We start from the raw sequence: 17,878 nt of genomic DNA, 5'->3' as shown, positions 1-17,878 counted from the left end.
TGTCCATTGTCCCAAATGAGAAAAAATTAAAAAAAAAGCGGTTTTGCTGAAGGAAACCAATTACATTTAAATCCCCCCCCCGCACCCTCCAGTGCAAACCATTCGCGTCCGCGTTGAAAGTTGGGAGTTAAGCTAGCGACGAAAACTCATGAGCTACTACGAGAAAGAAGCCGCCGCCTTTAAAGTCACAAAACTCCACGCATCAAAGCCGAAGGAGAAGAGTTTGAGGAGCGGAGGAGGAGGAGGCGGCGGCGGCGGAGATAAAACAAGCCGACTCAACGGCGCGAATCTCTCGACCGCCGACGCTCCGGCTGCGAACTAGCCGGGGAGTTAAGATATTAGGTTGAAATATTCACTGTGTGTGAATGAAGTCCGTGAATAAAGCTTCTATTTACAATAAAGAGGCGCCGCTGCCGCAGCTGGGCTTCTAGCGGGTCCCTTTTGGCGGGAAAGGCCGGGCGGCGCTGGGCCCCGGGCCTGTCTGACGAGGCTGCCCCGCCGCAAACTTCCCCAAGAACCCCACCCGGGCAGGAGCAGCTCTGAGGGGCCGCCCGCCGCCCTCTTCCTTCTTTCCCTGGCCGGAAAAAGCAACTGGGTCTGTGGAGCGCGGCCTCGGCGGGGCTCTCAGCTCGTCTTTTGGCGGCCGCGCGGCGTTTTTTTTCCCGCGCCGCCTAGGAGGAGGCCTCGTTCTCTGAGGCGTGGAGCAGCAGGCCGGCGCTGGGCCCGCCCGTCTTGTGCTTCTTGAGCAGCTGCGTGATCTTCTCGTCGTCCGAGTTGGGGTCCAGGGGCCGGTTGTAGTCGTCGTCCTCGTCCTCGTTCTCCGAGGCGCCTTTCAGCCGCTCCGTCTCCGAGTCCTGCTTCTTCTTGGCGGTCGCCATCTCGGCCGCGTGCTTCTTCCGCCACTTGGTCCGTCGGTTCTGGAACCAAACCTGGAAGGAGGAGAGAGAGAGAGAGAGAGGAAGGCCGGTGAAGGAGAGCCGGACGGGCGGCGGCGGGCCTGCTGTCTTGAGCCGCGTTTTGCGCTCGAGAGCTCCCGCTAGACTCCCGGCTAGCCCGTTCGGAGGAGCGGATCCGGATCGGCCGCTTCCTCCTCTCGGATTCGCAAGGCCCGTAACTACAAGGTGGGTTTTCGAGGAGATGCACAGCCTCTCCGCTTTGGGAGGATTCGCACTCTGTGCTAACCGAGAGGAGCAGGTGGACATTTTTCACATCCTTCCAGAAGAAGCAGGGAGTTTCAAACCTGGTAACTTCAAGGTGGGTGGGCTTCAACTTCCAGAAGCCCCCAGCCAGCATTTGGGGTGGGAGCAATTCTGGGAGTTGAAGCCCACACATTTTAAAAGTTGCCAAGTTTGAAGAAAAAAAACTTATTCTAGACCATAATCTGGTTGGATTATGGTCTTATTCTAGACCATAATCTAGTTCAGGGGTAGGCAACCGTGGCTCTTTTATGACTCGTGGACTTCAACTCCCAGAATTCCTGAGCCAGCATAGCTGGCTCAGGAATTCTGGGAGTTGAAGTCCACGAGTCATAAAAGAGCCACGGTTGCCGTTGATGTAAAAACTCAAGACATCATTAATACACAATTATGTATTAGATGACTATGACTATGATAAGAGAGCCAGTTTGGTAAAGTAATTAAACGCACCAGGCTAGAAACTGGGAGACCATGAGTTCTAGTCCTGCTTTAGGCATAAAAGCAGCCGGGTGACCTTGGGCCAGTCTCTGTTACTCAGCCCCAGGAAGAAGACAATGGCAATTCTGAAAGAGCCTTGGTGGAGCAGTGGGCTAATGCCTCCTTAAGTAACACCAGCTGCCTGCAATTAGTGCAGGTTCGCATCCCACCAGGCTCAAGGTTGACTCAGCCTTCCATCCTTCCGAGGTAGGTAAAATGAGGACCCAGATTGTTGGGGGCAATAAGCTGACTTTGTAATAATGCCGCTGGGGGGGGCGAAAGCCCTAATAAGCAGGCATATACATAGAATGAAGGCTATTGCTAAGCACGTTGATTTGTGCTTTAGATATAAATGGGATTAAAAAAAATCTTGCCAAAGAAACTGCAGAGACTTCTCTAGGCAGTTGCCAGGAATCGAGAACAGCTTTACAAAGGAGGGGTTGGAGGTATGGGAGAATACTGGAAAATTGCAGAACTGTAGGCTAGATAGTAAAGGAGGGGGGGAAACTGAAAGAAGTACCGTAACTGCTACCATCTCTATTGTTTCTTTCCAGAAAACATGGATATTTATTTGAAGTTACCAAAGAGTCAAGCCCATTCTTCAAAGGAATTACATGTGCCTACACTTGGTTCAAAAGGAGGCTAGTATATAAAACTGATGCACACGCCCTTCAAAGAAAAAGCCTGGTTTTAGAAATTATTATCATAGTATCATGAATTAGTGTACCTGCATTGAAAAGGTGTCTTCATATCCTCCAGGAAGGCACCAGGTCTCGGATCATACCTTTGCAGACTGCAAATGTAGTACATGTCCGCAACGCTTTAAAGTACCCAAACTTTTCCTGGAATCACACAGCTTAACCCAAGAATGTGATAACTCTGTGTTTTTCCAACTTGGCAACTTTTAAGGTGTGTGGACCTCACTTCCCAGAATTCCCCAGCCACTTGCCAAGTTTGAAAAACACTGCTGTGACTGCTTTGCAAGCAACTATGTGCTGCCTACTCCTCCAATTTGGACTGAGGATACCCTGGAATTAGAATCTCTCCATAAACACACCCTGGAAAATGTCTTCCAGTTTGGGTACACCTACTGACTAAACAAAGGGGGACAACTGAAAACCTGGGCCAGTTCAAGGGGCTGGCATGCATGGCATAGGGCGGGGGGGGAGGCAACCTTGGCCCTTTTGTGACTCGTGGACTTCCAACTCCCAGAATTCCTGAGCCAGCCACGCTGAGGGGAAAGGGAGAGTTTCCAAGCTGAGCCATGCTGGCTCAGGAATTCTGGGAGTTGAAGTCCACAAATCATAAAAGAGCCAAGGTTGTCTACCCCGGCATAGGGCCAGGTTATCTTCAGGACTGCCTCCTTCTGTGGACATCTACCTATCCCATTAGATTGGACAAGGTGGGTTCTGTCAGCCTCCCAAGTAGGGAAACATGAGTTAATTCTATTTTGTTATAGGGATTTATTAACAGAATCTTGCGAGTCTGGAAGTAAAAACTCTCCCGCCAGATCTCTTTCCTGCCTTAAGGAGGATTCTTTCTGAGTTTCCCTCTCTGCTTCTTTTGCAGCTATGGGCTTCCCCTCCCTGCCTTTTATCGGTACCTCTCTCTTTGCCAAGATCATCCCTACATATTGTTACAGGTCCAAACTATGTCTCCTCTCTAAAATCTGGTTCTCTGTGAGGATCTAGGAACTTTCCATAGCTGTGCCTACTTTGGGTAACAGCCTCTTCCCTGGCTGTGTGATTTTATGATATTGTTATGGTTGCTTAGTAATATGAGAAGGGTTTTAATTTGGAGTATTTTGCTATTTGTTTATATGCTGCTAGCCATTCAAGAGTTAATTTTATAAAAGGTGAGCTGCCCTACAAATCTTTTTTTAAAAAATAAATAAAATTGGTCAGTGCTCAGTCTTCTTCCTTTGTACTAATTTTGAAGAAGTTCTCATAGTTGAATCATTGTGAAGTACCGTAATTGTTTTTTCTATTACTGTCATGGAAAAAAATCTACTTTTAAATTACGTTGTCTATTTCCCAGTCCTAACTTTCCTGCCCAGGCATAGTAAATATAAATTTGATGGAGGTAGTTGGGTTTAATACGCAGTATAAACTAGTTTTAGAACTAGAATCTAGTTTTAGATTCTAAAACTGGTTATTTCAGAGTTAATGTCCCTGAGATTGACAGAATTTGCTCCAAGCTGTAGGACTAGCACTCCAAAAGGTTTGCTGTCCAAAAATGCAATTTACTGAAAAGTTGTTATGGGTGTGATCAGTGGTACTTGTAAAAAAGTTAGCAGGATAGCTGCGATTGTACTACTGAAGGTCATAAAAATAGACTGAGCTGTGTCCACATTATTGTAGCCACCATCTTGAGGTGTGTTTTTTTCATATAAGTCTTAGTGTGATAGTACATTTTTATATGTTTCATGGAAATGTTTATAAGTCTATACAAGACAAAAAGACTCTTCATCCCAACTGGCTTTAGGATTCAGATCAACTTAACTGAAAAATGGACAGTCTAATCCCATCTCATTTCAAGTAGACTGGAAATAATTCTGAAGTTAGCAATGTGAGCTGAGTTAATGACCGGATCTTCTATGTTTAAAGGACATACTAAATCACAAATCAGCCAAAGACATTTCAACACAGCATGTTATGGCTAGCCAAATAATTGCTTCTGATGTCTTAAAACAATATGGTTTATATTTGTGTGAACAAAAGTTAACATTATTATCTCCATTGCTATTAATCATATTTTTATTTGCTTACTGAGATTTCAACATATTTAGTTAAAGACATTGGGTTGAATCCAGATTTAGCCAGGCTTAAAGTAAACCCATCAGAACCAATAATAAATCATTTCTACCTAAGATATCAATGATTTAATAAGTCTACTTCTAAATATGCTTAACTGTAGTTGTTGTTAATAATAATAATAATAATAATAATAATAATAATAATAAAGTCTACTTCTAAATATGCTTAACTGTAGTTGTTGTTGTTAATAATAATAATAATAATAATAATAATAATAATTAATAATAATAATAATACAATAATAAAGATGGAAGGGACCTTGGAGGTCATCTAGTCCAACCCCCTCCTCAGGCAGGAAAGCCTAAACCATTTCAGACAAATGGCTGTCCAGTCCCTTCTTAAAAACTTCCAGTGTTGGAGCATTCACCGCTTCTGGCGCTTCTGGCGGCAGGTTGTTCCACTGGTTAATTGTTCTAACTGTCAGGAAATTTCTCCTTAGCTCTAGGTTACTTCTCTCCTTGATTAGTTTATGAGTGGATGTGATTTAACTGTTCTGTAGATTCTTAGTTTAAGAAATTACAAATTCAATTTTAAGATCTGTTTGGAATCATTATTTTAGAATTGTTTTGGATAATAGTTTTTTTTTATACACACACAAAAGAGAATGTCTTTTTCAAGACAATGGTAACTGCAACATCTTTTTTTTCACTACACATGCATTTATAATATTCATGATGTGTTTTTCTCCAAGCACTGCTAAAAACATAGACATTATTATTTCAAACATTACCCTATGCAAAAACTAGTGGATTACAGGAGGGAAAGTATTGAAGTTTTCATTTTTCAGTGCATCTGGCACAAAAGGACTTATTACACATTTGCTGTCTGCACTAAATTCCACTCTGCATTACTACTATTTAGTAACTGTTGTTAGTTCCTATGGTAATATACCGGTAGGCACTACTGTATATTACAGATATCCCCAGAGCAGTTATTCTGCATTTGGCTCTGCAATTTTAATTGTGTTTCTCCAATCCAGCAAAAGTTTATTTCATGCATGGACAATATACTCCTGCATCTCTTTTTTTTCCTCAGTGTTATGTGAATGCCAATTTATGTCCTGGAATCAAGTGTCATGCCTCGTGCATTCAGTGGCATCTATGTGACGATACCACATAACTGCCATTATTTTGGTGTCATTAAGGTTTACCTGGCTGTACAGTGCCATTTCAATGGTCCATTGATATGCTCATCTCCAATGTAATATTCATTCTGATGACTTTTTCACTTTCACTTGGGCCAATAAAAATAAAGTCAAGCCCAAAAGTGTTCATATGTTTCTTGACAAAGATATGAAAAGTTTTTTTTTCTAGCTTCCAATGTAGTTTACAGCCATGAGAATTTCCTGGTGGTCTTCTATTCAAATATCATCCAGAAATAATTTGTTTAGTATTTTGAGATCAGTTAAGTTGATTAGACACTTGATTGTTTATATGCAATTGTTTATATATAATCAAGTTGGTGTCTGCTCTTAGCAACCAATTAGATAGACTATCTCCAGGATGATCTGTCCCAAGGATAGGTCTTCCAGGGGTGCACTATCATCCTGGAATTAAATAATTTACCCATCAATTACATGCTACTACTAAGCTCCAGAATCTCAAAAGTCCTATTAAAACAATGGAGCTTGCTACTTCCAAAAGAATGCAGTTGGAACACTATGATTTCCACTCTTTTAATGCCACAGGTTGCTGTTAAATCAGTCCATCATGTAGGATTATCTGTATGCACCAAAATTATTTTTACCTCCCCTATTTAATTAACTACTATTATTGCTATGGTTCAAAGCAGTGAATGTATTAAGCCCATTATCCTCAAAAGTGCCTACTCCCAAGTAATTGGGTATATGGGTGCAATTAACCATTCATATTTGTCAGCTGGGGTTCAATCATGCTAGTCTACCAACTATCAAAATGCAAATGAGCCATTAATAGGAGCAGAGCAGTAGAAGCTACTGTACTATCACCAGAGATTCACTTTAAAACTAGTTGCATATAATTGCTCTTCATATTAACAACCGTCTCAACCACTGTTGTCTTCTCCGGGAGCATCCTAACTACCATCACAAAGCTTTGGTGACTTGAGGCCCCAGATATTGTAAGATTCCACTACTAAATTCACTCAGCAATCCAGAAAGCACATCTAGATATTGTGCCTGGAATCAATTATTATTATTATTATTTCTTCAAACCACGCCCTGCTTTTGAACCACCCCCACCATCACTGAGTAGGCCCATCTGACTTGGTGATCACCAGCCTAAACAGAATCCTTCCCTTCGGTGTTCAGCAAGGCTAATGCTCAAGTAAAGAATGAATTACAGGGCTAAATTATCTCATACACAACATGCAGGGTCTGGCTGTGATCCTAAGTATATTTGCTGAAGAAGAACTGATCAAGCTCAAATGACCTGTGCGTTAACAAAAGCACACAGAACAAAACTTCACATGGGCTTTAACCACATTTTGCTTATATTCATTCCCTGCAACTTGCTACCTCCATTTTCCCAAATACCCCTCCCCAACCAAAACATCAGACAGTTGAGGCCATCTCTTATGGGTCCATGTTGCCAAAACAGCCCCTTTCTTGCCCATGCGTCTTTCAAATGGGTTCCTTGCAATGCCCATCGTCCACACTTAATAGGAGAAGGGCATGCCAACCTAGATAGAGAGCAAATTTGGTTGGGTACACGCTGCTGTAAGGACTGGGTAGTAGCTGAGCCTTGCCTGCAGGGAACCGGGCAGATAACAGATGAAATTGCCTTTCACAAATTCAATCGTTTTCCCACCCTTGTCTCTGGACTTAACGCTTCCTGGCGTTTCGTCCCCTTAACAAGATTGTGTGAGTCAGTGTTATAATCCTGTAGGTGTTGCTAGAGGCTGCAGTCCTTCGCTAAAAGGGAGGAAAGGGCGTTTGCTTTGGGTTTCTCCACCATCCAGGGTCTGGCTCGAGAGATCCGCCTGCCCTTCCCGTTGAGGAGGAGGAAAACTCACCAGTTAAAAGAAAATTTAGCCTTATTTCGGTGCTTCGGGTTTCAGCGCACAATTCAGCAGCGCTATTGACACGGAGGGGAATCAAATTGCATTTTCTTTGCAGGGAAAAGGGAAGTGTGGGGAGAGGGCATGCTTCAAAATAAATAAAAAACAAACCCAGGAAGCTGAGTGAATCTTCCTTCTGCGCAGACATACAAAAAAAGCCTCGCATTATTAACCCCAACATAGTTATGGAAATTAAAGCAGCCACCGCTGTTTGGAGGGTGGCAACTACGGCAGCCCAAACAGACTCGGATTAACTTTTTTGCACAGGCGCGGCTGGACCGATTCGCCTTTAGATTCCTTCCTTTCCTCCCTGCTACAACCTGTTATTTCTTCCTTTCTTCTTTCTCCCCTTCCTGCCCTCTTCCATCCCTCTGATTTGCTTTTCTTCCCTGATCTCTACATGCATCCTCATTCATTTATTCTCGCTTCCTCACCTCGTAAGTCCATTGAAAGCGGAAGCCTACTTTTGCAAGTCAAAAAAGTGCCAGATGGCTGGAGTGGAGACTACACAAGCAGAACGGGGTGGAAACAAACAAGTTACTACTCTCCTTTTTTTTTTTTGCCCTTACGCCTTCGAAATTAGATGACTACATTTGCACACCATACTGGTTGCATTCATACTCCTCCGTGCTAAAACCATGCTCCGTGCTTTGTTGCAATTTGCTTTTTTTCTCCTTTAAGCCTGGATCATTTATTCAGGGTTAAGTAGTGGTTTAACATAATTCAGGGAGCTAGCCCTTTGTTTTTCATTTTATGATAAACTGCATCCAAGTAAATGTAACCGAGTCTAGTGCAACTTTGAGGCTGCTTAAAGATAGAGGCGATGCTGTTTACTCTGGAGGAATCCCAGTGGAAGGAAAAGCTTATTTACTGTCAGGAAGAAACACATAGAAGTGGAGACTTGGGGCAGAAAACCATGTAGATAGAACGAGGCTTTGTTTCTAATAGACATGTTGTGTTTTTGCATTTTATTTTTACAGGTCCTTTTTTGGCTTAATTTGCTGTCATATCAGTAAAAACCACCCAATGTATTCTTATATACCGTAGAACAAAGAAACCAGTCTTACTGTTGAAAGACAAAAACTTCCAACAGACAGTGGAGGAGAGCCAAATTCACTCCTGAAGATTATAAAAAATGATTATCATCAAATTGGGGCTGACTTGTGCTTAATTCCTGTTGAAATCATAAATGACCTCAGTGCCAAATTTTTCCTGGGCTGGTTTGCGATCGGATGAAAGGTGCTGAACAAGAAGACAAGACAAACCTAAAGTTTCTTGCTTCTCCTAACAAAAAGTGTAGCTGTTTCCTCTTGGTGACTTAAAAAAAAACAAAACACATATGAATCCTTCATTTCCCATTCTGGACCAGGCTGCTCTGTTCAAATGAACATCCGATTCACAATGCACCCTTTAAAAAAAAAAACACCCTTCCCCCTCCTCAAACACACTGCACTAAATGGTGGGGCATATAAGTGGGAAAGGCAGCCATTTATTCAAAGCCTTTCCCACATATTTACAGTGACAAATGAGGGTATCTGGATAAACTTTTGAAATAAAGTGACAATTGGTAAAAGGGAGGTTTTCCCTCCACCCCCACCCCCATCCATTTGAATACTCAGAAATAAATGGCAAGATTCATTGGTTTCACCGGATGTCTAAAGAATTTTCTGTTGTTGGGAAAGGAAAAGAAAGGGAAGGGAAGGAAAAGAAAGATTTGCTATACTTATAACCTTCCCAGTTGCTCTATCAGACAAGATTTCATTTTATGCTGAAATCAAACAATTCGAGGAACTGAGCAAACACCGCATCAGATCGACCTTTATGCTTCATTTAACTCTTCTCACCCAGGGAAAAGGTCCCTCTTGTTCAAACAGTTACAAAGCTCTCCTGAATTCCCACGTGCAAAAGGAAAACACCCACAAGCAGAAGTACCTAACCCAAACAACCCCAGTTGCACTTTTACGTTGAGTACAATCCTAGATGCCTCTACCTGAAAGATTGACTCTCTGAACACTATCTGAAAAATGAGTATATGATCAGAGCTATTTAAAAAAAAACAGCAGCAACAGATGAACAACACAAAGAGCTGGACTTGTTAAGTTTGATTTTCCTCAAATTTGCACCTATTTCCTAGAGCTACCTAAAAGATTTTTTTTTAAATGATTCCTTCCAAATAAATGAAAAACTGACTTAATTTGCAGCTTTCCAGTGTAAACCTATATTGGTCTGCTCAGAAACGATTCCATTATACTGAACACTTATATTCAGATAAATATACAGGAGGGCAGCCATAACAGTCTTATATATATATATATATATATATATATATATATATATATATATATATATATATATATATATATATATATATATATATATATATATATATATATATATATATATATATATATATATATATATATATATATATATATATATATATATATATACAGGCCTATAAAGGAATTATAAACGAGGTTGGGGGAAAAGAATGATTAGTTAGAGTTTGCTCTTGGCTGGAATCAACGTAAGGTAAACTTAGTCCTGGAGATGCCCACCCAGAAATAAAATTTGTAATGAGTTTGATAAGATTTATTTCCACATATATAAAGTACAACAGGAAATTTTCTTCCCAAAAATGTCTGAATTTGTGTGACAGACATGCTATGTATGCTATGCAGTGTGTGTATGTGTGTGTGTGTGAGAGAGAGATATGCATGCCCATAATTGTACAGGACAATTGGCTTTACTTCTGCTTTTGTGAAATCCCAACAGTATGGGTGGACAATTGAAATAATAAGAAAACTTGAAGTGCATTGAGGTGCAGGATATATATTTTTTCCCCACTACACAATGAAGGCAAGAGAAATAAAGGTTTCCAAGGGCATCATAAAATGATTCTGCTTATCTTGACTATGACTTCACCTTTAGGGAAGTAGAGGTACCTTGCTCAGCTATAGCATAGGTGGATTTTAATTCACCAACCTTTAGGCTTTACTGAATTCCAGAGGAGTGTCAGAACCAACAGGTTTACAGCAAAAAGTATCAGATGTCTTGAGATTCTTAATGTAATGAACTCAATGAGAAGAGTTAGGTCTTGAATGCACTAACACATTGCCAAATGCACTACTCTTAATATATACAAGTTGCAGAGTTGGCCTTGTTCATAGAGAAGTGAGTTCCCTTCAAATCTTGGTTGGGAGCTGGATGGGAGCAATCAAAAGTCTCCATGTCTACTTCCATTCCCCACCATCCCGTCAGAGCTGAAGAAGCTTCTTGGACGAGAAGCAAAACATCTTCAAAGAAGGCTACTGCTAAGCTTGTAAGCTGCCCTGAGTCTTCGGAGAAGGGCGGGATATAAATGGAATAAAAATAAAAATAAATAAATAAATAAAAACCAAGAAAGTCCAGTTGCCTCCTGAAAAAGCACCTTTGGGGCTGGAGAAGGGAGACCACCCAAGCTACGCCCCCCCCCCCCAAACTTTGGAATAGAGTGGGAACTTTTCATTCCAGACACTCCAAGGATCAGTTAAAATACAGGTCTCAAATGTTATTTAGGCTTCCCTGTCTTCTTCCAGTTCTGAGTCGACTTCAATGGGGCCAGCAGAGAAAGAGAAAGAAAGCGAATACAGCCTGGGAATGCTGGGCAGAGGACTTAAATGAACACCATGCTGGAGCTTTTCAACTTTTTAAAAGGCCTAGATCTTAGGATTGCCCTAGGTGTGTGGGTGCACGGGATTTGAGGCTCGCTCATTCACACCTGCTCTTAATTGGTGCTGCAAAATGCAAAGTAGTTCCAATTTACACAGCCAGATACCTTTCTAGAACTTATTTTTAGCTTCGTGTTTTTGTTTTGTTTTTTTAAAAAGCTGCCCTAATCTCCTACCCTCTTTACTTGACTATTAGGCTAGTGAATGCCTCCGACCTTCCTTTAACCAGTCTTTTAGTCTTTTAATTAACAGGCCAGCTCTTTTGAACCCACCTGTCCTAGTAGTTCATCAAAACAGACCCCTATAAAGCTATTTATCAAGCCCTTCCTTCTTAACCACGATTGAATCCCTTTGATTAAAACCTGGGCAGGAGGAACGGGCTGTGCTGGTGGGGTGGTGGGACTCTTTTTAAGAGGCAAAAATATGTATCCCCTTTCCCATTCATTTCCAGACAGTCCGGTTAGAAACAGGAAGAGCTGAACAGACCAAGTTCCTGCCACGAACCTGGCTTATTTTTGCCTAAGGGGTCTTTGAACACGAAGTCATGAGCTGGACTTTCCATTTTCTTGATCACAAGTGCAGGTTCGCATCCCACCAGGCTCAAGGTTGACTCAGCCTTCCATCCTTCCGAGGTAGGTAAAATGAGGACCCAGATTGTTGGGGGCAATAAGCTGACTTTGTAATAATGCCGTTTGGGGGTTGTGTGAAAGCCCTAATAAGCAGGCATATACATAGAATGAAGGCTACTGCTAAGCACATTTGATTTGTGCTTAGATTGTAAGCCGCCCTGAGTCTTCGGAGAAGGGCGGGATATAAATGGGATTAAAAATAAATAAAAAATAAATAAACCACCAGATCCGGGAAGAGCGTGGTTCCCATTCGGGGTTTTGTTTTGTTTTGTTTTGTTTTTGCCCAGGACTAAACTCTAAAGGGGCGCCCATCGGCCCCGTCTGTGAACGACCTGAAGCTCCCTTCCCCCGGGCGAACGAGCGCCGTCGTCTGAATCGGGACCGTGTCTATTTCCCTGCCCGCCGCCGCCGCTCTCACCTTGACTTGGCTCTCCGTCATTCCCAGCGAATAGGCGAGCCTCGCTCTCTCCGGCCCAGCTAAGTACTTGGTTTGCTCAAAAGTCTTTTCCAAAGCAAAGATCTGCTGGCCGGAGAAGGTGGGCCTCGTGTGCTTCCTTTTGCCGTCCTTATCCAGCAAAATGGAGCCTTGATCTAGAAGGGGGGGGGGGGTTGTTGGAAAAGTGAACAAGAAAAGGGCGAAGATGCCACGTGGAGGGACACTGCAGACGCTCGGAGATAACCGAAGGGGTTGTTTTCGCACGGAATCTCCAAATAAGCTAAGAAAATCGTCTGTTCCGCCCAGCGCTACGTTTGCACAACGGGGGAAAAGGGAAATTTCAGCACTCGGAAATTGAAGCAACCGGCGCCGTTTGCAAAACGGCAGGGACCGGGTTTCGGCCTCCCTCCGTTGCAGGAACAGAGCCGGTTCGTTCTAGTCTCGACTTGGGGGGGGGGGGGCGGGCAAAACAACAACAACTACAACAACCCAGAAGGTGTCCCGAACACTTTTTTTTTCCGAATAACGAGTTGGTAAGAATTGTTAGTTGGAAAAAGTGCTACCAGAAACTTCTTGATTTTTATTTCTTTTCTTCTTCTTTTTTTTGGACATTTAGGGTTTGAGAAGCTGGAGTTTTAAAAATAAATAAACACAGCTAGATTAAGAAGATTTAGGCAGCGAACGAAGGCAGAGAAGCAAGGAAGGAGGGGAGGGAACGGAAGGGAAGGGAAGGGAAGGAATGGAATAATGGTCTAGTCTAGATAATGGTCTTTCTACATTAAAGACCGGCATTTTCCTTAGAGGGCAAATGTTATCACCAAAGAACTAGATCCATTATTTCAAATACTAATACTTGGCATCTCAGTTGAAACAGATGTCTAAATTTCAGTTAGTATTGAAGGTTATTTCGCCTGAAGAGGGCAAAAAAGATATTCCAATGGGGGTGGGGGGTCTCTTTTCCTCCTTCAACTGCTTCCCCCCAAAGAAAAGGATGATTTTTTTTTTAAAAAAAGCGAGAACAAAAGCGCCACGGCAGCCTTCTTAGCAAGCCCCCCCCCCCCGTAACCAAGTTCGCTCAAGAAGGAAGCCCAGCAGATTCAAAAGAACTGGCTTCCGAGCGGGTCTCCCGCGGAAGGGACGGGCTACCGGGTTCAGGGCGTCGCCCCCATTGGATCTATTTTCGGGGGTGAAATAAAAGGGGAGAGCGGCGTCCCAAGATCGTGCAAGCCAATCGACAGGAACGGACCGCTTGATTATTATTATTTTTTTCCCTCGTGGAGCTTGACTCGCTCTTTTAAGCCAGAGGAAAGGAGCCGGGCTGAGCATTAAGGCGAGAAGGGAAGCTGGGCCGGCCTCCTCCAGGGAAGGGTTGGCCCAGAAGCCGCAAGAATCGAGGGAGCAGCTCCGTTGCAAAGGCAACGAGCTAAAGCATCAACCCCAGGAGTCCGGTTCAAGGGGGAAAAGTAAGAGGGGCGATGCGAGGGGAGGGGAGGGTGGGGGCTTTCGGGTCTAGCGGTTGCTGCAGCGCCCCTACTTTAAAAGACGTCTGAAGGAAGCGATCTTGCAGCGCCTTGTCCCCCAGTCGCAGTGTCACGTGTGGATGCGTGACGGGGAGTGGATCTTTCTTTCGCGAGGTTAGCCACACTGCAGAATTGGGGCACACTGAGTGGCTTCAAAGCAGAGCCTATTCCCATCACTTAGGATGGCCGGGACTACAACTCCCATTCACCACCACCCCCACCCAACCCCGCCATCAATAAGGCAACCCATCCGGAGAGAGCAGCAGGTCAAAGGGCAAAAGCTCTTGAGCGAATGCCAGCCCTGGATTGTCGGCCTGGGCTCCCCAGAAAGGCCCGTTTTCATCTCGGGGAGAGTGCAAAGCGGGTGCCTCCCCCCAGCGGTGGGGCAGGGAACTCCCTTTAGCCCAGGCCAGGGGTAGGCAACCTCGGCTCTTTTATGACTCATGGACTTCAACTCCCAGAATTCCTGAGCCAGCCAAGCTGGCTCAGGAATTCTGGGAGTTGAAGTCCATAAGTCATAAAAGAGCCGAGGTTGCCTACCCCTGGACCAGGACGTCCAGGGCAAGGAATTGTGGGAGTTGTGGTCCAAAAGCAGCTGGAGGGCACCAGTCCTCTATTGGGTTCGGAAAAGGAGAGGGTGGCAGGGGGGGGAGGGGGAGAGAGAGAGAGAGAGCCTCGCTGCCTCCCTATCCAGGTCAGGTTCTCCGGCCCAGGAAAGGATTTGGTAGGGAAGGCACAGCTGGACAGATGTGTGTGTCGGGGGGTGCATTGTCCAATGACAACAACAAAAGTGGGGCCCCGGAATTTGCCTCCTTCTTCCCAGCAGAATTGGGGGCAGCGCAAGTCCTGAGCCTTGGTGGAGCAGTGGGCTAATGCCTCCTTAAGTAACACCAGCTGCCTGCAATTAGTGCAGGTTCGCATCCCACCAGGCTGAAGGTTGACTCAGCCTTCCATCCTTCCGAGGTAGGTAAAATGAGGACCCAGATTGTTGGGGGCAATTAAGCTGACTTTGTAAAAATGCCGCTTGGGGTGTGTGTGTGTGTGAAAGCCCTAATAAGCAGGCGTATACATAGAATGAAGGCTACTGCTAAGCTTGTAAGCCGCCCTGAGTCTTCGGAGAAGGGCGGGATATAAATGGAATTAAAATAATAAAATAAATAAATGAATGAATATCGGCCTTGGGGTGGGGAAGGAGCCGCTTATACAGTCCGGACCTAGAAATAGGCAAGAACGGAGCGAAAGAAGAGCCGGTTAAAGCGACTCAGCCTTCCTCTATCCGAGCCCTCAGGGATGCCAGTTTCCCCGGCCAGGAGGAGGCGGCGGCGGCGGCTGCGGCGGCGGCCCTTGAGCCTCTCCCGTCCGGAAGGCGCCCAGGCTTGGAGGCCCGGGAGCGCGGGAGGCGGCGGGGCGAGGGCCGCGCTGGAGCTCCCAGATGGAGGAGGCGATACTTACGGGGCGAGCAGGCGAGGCGGGCGTCCCTCCACGGAGGGCTCTGCATGACCCCCGGCCAAAAGATGGGCGTCCTGCCGGGCAGTTCGGCCAGAGGCTTGGGGTACCTCCCCACGGCGGCCACGGCGGCGGCGGCGGCGCTGGGGCTGAAGTAGAGGCCCGGCGGCGGAGGCGGAGGCGAGGCGGCGGGCTGAGGCTGCTGAAGCGGGGCAGGCCCGCCAGGAGCCCGGCGGCCGGCGAGGCGGAGGACGAAGAGGAGGAGGAGGAGGAGGCGGCGGCGGCGAGAGGCGGCATGGACGGCCGGCTCAAGATATCGTTGATGCCGTGCGGGGTGGCGGCCGAGTGGTGCTGCGGGGGCGAGCCCAGCGCCGACAGAGCCCCCGCGCCGTGGAGCTTCAGGCGGTGGGCGTCGGCGAACCCAACGGAGGGGAAGGCGAGGCGGAGGCCGAGGAGGAGGAAGACGACGACGAGGACGGAGCCGAGAAGAGGAGGAGGAGGAGAGGGAGGAAGGTCCCGCTGGCGGCGGCGGAGACGGCGGACGGCGGTGGCAGCTGATAGGCGGCGGCGGCGGCGGCGGCTGCAGCCGAGTAGAGCGGCGTCTTCATCTCGGCCATGCTGTGCAGGGCGGCCAGCGGCGGGCTGCTGAGCAGGAAGGCGCTCGGCCGGGAGGTGCCATCCATCGGCCCCACCGCCAGCATCCCCAGGTCGGACGGCCGGGCAGGGCGCTGACGCCGACGGGCTGTTCCTCTGCTGAAGCCGCGGAGCTTTCTTTGGACGGGGAGGGGAAGCCGTCTCCCGCGGACCGGGGTCTAGGGGCGAAGGGAAGAGCCCCCTCCCAAAGGGCAGAGATGGCCGGGACGGGGGGAGGAGGGGAGAGAGATAGGAAAGTGGGGTGGGAGTCAACTGCGGGGAGCCTGCTCTTGCTATTGGGGGGAGGGTGGGGAGGCTGAGCTGCTGAAACAGAGAGAGAGAGAGAGAGACTAACCGGAGTCAGGAGGCCAGCATTGAAAGGGAAAGTGATATTCCCCGTCCAAGCTTGGCGGGTGCGGGGGAAGAGAGAGAGAGAGAGAGAGAGAGAGAGAGAGAGAAGAGAGAGAGAGAGAGAGAGAGAGAGAGAGAGAGAGAGAGAGAGAGAGAGAGAGAGAGAGAGAGAGAGAGAGAGAGAGAGCCCAGCTTCTCCCTTACTAGGCTGAAGCAGAGGCGTCGGAAGATAAAAGGCCTGCCCGGAGCGAGGAGTTCAAGGAACGTGGGAAAAGCGACGCGGGGGAGAACTTCGGGAAGGCTGCGTTCAGGAGGAGCAGAGGGGTTGAAGCGGAGACGGTCCGCGCAGGGCAAGAGAAGCGAGGTCGCCTCTTCTGGCGCAAGGGATGCCCTGGAAGCGTCCCTCGATTCGGAAGAAGCGAGGGTCGGGGGCTGGGAGGGGCTCGCTTAGATCGGACGGGGAGCTGTCCGGACAGCCGAGCTCAGGGGCTCCCTTTGAAGAAGGGGGGGCTCCCTTTGAAGAAGGGGGGTCCCTTCTGGTGATCCCGGGGAGAGGCACCGTTCCCGGTAAATTTCCCCCCCCCCAAAAAAAAAAAAATAATAAAGCGGGAGAAAAAAAAAACTCCTCCAAACTTTTGACCGGCGCCCTCATAGAAGGCTGGCAGCGGAGGAGCGGGAAACTTTCGTGAGGGATCGGAACTTCCAGCCGTCTCTGGGAGGAGCTGCCGGCGGCGACGGGCGGAGGGCGAAAACCTGCCGGCGGGATTAAGGGATGGTGGGAAGAGGCAAGTCCGTCCTGTGGCTTCCTTCTCTCGGGCTCGTCTCTGGCTCCTTTCCGGGCGAAGGGCGGCTCGGTCAGCCCGTTCCCTGGCCGGCCGCTCGGTGCGGGGAGCAAACGGACACCAGGGCCAGGCTCCCGGGCAAGGAAAACGGCATTCACTCGACGCGGGAAGAGTGAGGCTGGCTGGCGGGTGGAGCGCGGAAATCAGCCCCGTCGAAGGCTCCGAGCCGCGGCCGGCCGGACGAAGGAAGAGGCTCCGCTCGGCTCTGGTTCCCTTCTCGGCCGCTGGAGAGACCCTGGTCGGCCTCTGGGAGATCCTCCCGCGCTCTCTCGGACGCGATCGCGTGATCCCCAGGGAGAAAGCGTCGCCGCCGCCGTCTCTTCCTTCAGCCGGGCTTCAGGCTTTGTGGGTTTGCCTGCAGAGAAAATCCTCCCGATCTTCGGACATGTAGAGGAATTTCTGCCCTTTTTTCCCTTCTTATTTTTTTTCCACCACCCCCCCCCCTTCCTAAACGCAGGCCAGGAGGGCTGGGCGCTCCCTCTGCGGCTGGTCGGGGAGATCCCGGTTTTCCTTTCCCGGCTTGGCTGGTCACATTTCCCGCTCTCTCTCTCTCTCTTTCTCTCTTTTCTTTCTTTCTTTCTTCTTTTTTTTTTTGAGTCGCGCCGCTCACCTTTTCCGCCCGTTTCCTTAGCGGCCGGCCAGGCTGGTCTTTGCCTCCGCGGCGCGCTCTTTCCGCGGCTCTCCTTCCTCTGACAGATCCCAAACAACCACTCAGAGGTAATAAAACATTTTCAATCGCCCCCCCCCGCCCGCGCACACACACACACACACACACACACACACACA

General features: G+C 47.3%; 1 protein-coding gene across 1 annotated transcript; it reads right to left on the bottom strand.

Moving 5' to 3' along the window:
- Window positions 1-420: 420 nt before the first annotated feature.
- Window positions 421-15,967, bottom strand: NKX6-1 (NK6 homeobox 1; the record flags this gene model as incomplete). The annotated part of the gene is given in 5 exon segments (XM_083366876.1): window positions 421-929; window positions 12,283-12,455; window positions 15,273-15,459; window positions 15,462-15,673; window positions 15,676-15,967. Coding segments are annotated over 5 exon segments (1,122 nt in total). The 3' UTR covers window positions 421-671.
- Window positions 15,968-17,878: the final 1,911 nt, after the last annotated feature.

Source organism: Vipera ursinii, assembly GCF_947247035.1.
Source record: "Vipera ursinii genome assembly, chromosome: 7".
NCBI lineage: Eukaryota > Metazoa > Chordata > Lepidosauria > Squamata > Viperidae > Vipera > Vipera ursinii.
This window is presented reverse-complemented; position numbering and strand designations above follow the sequence as displayed.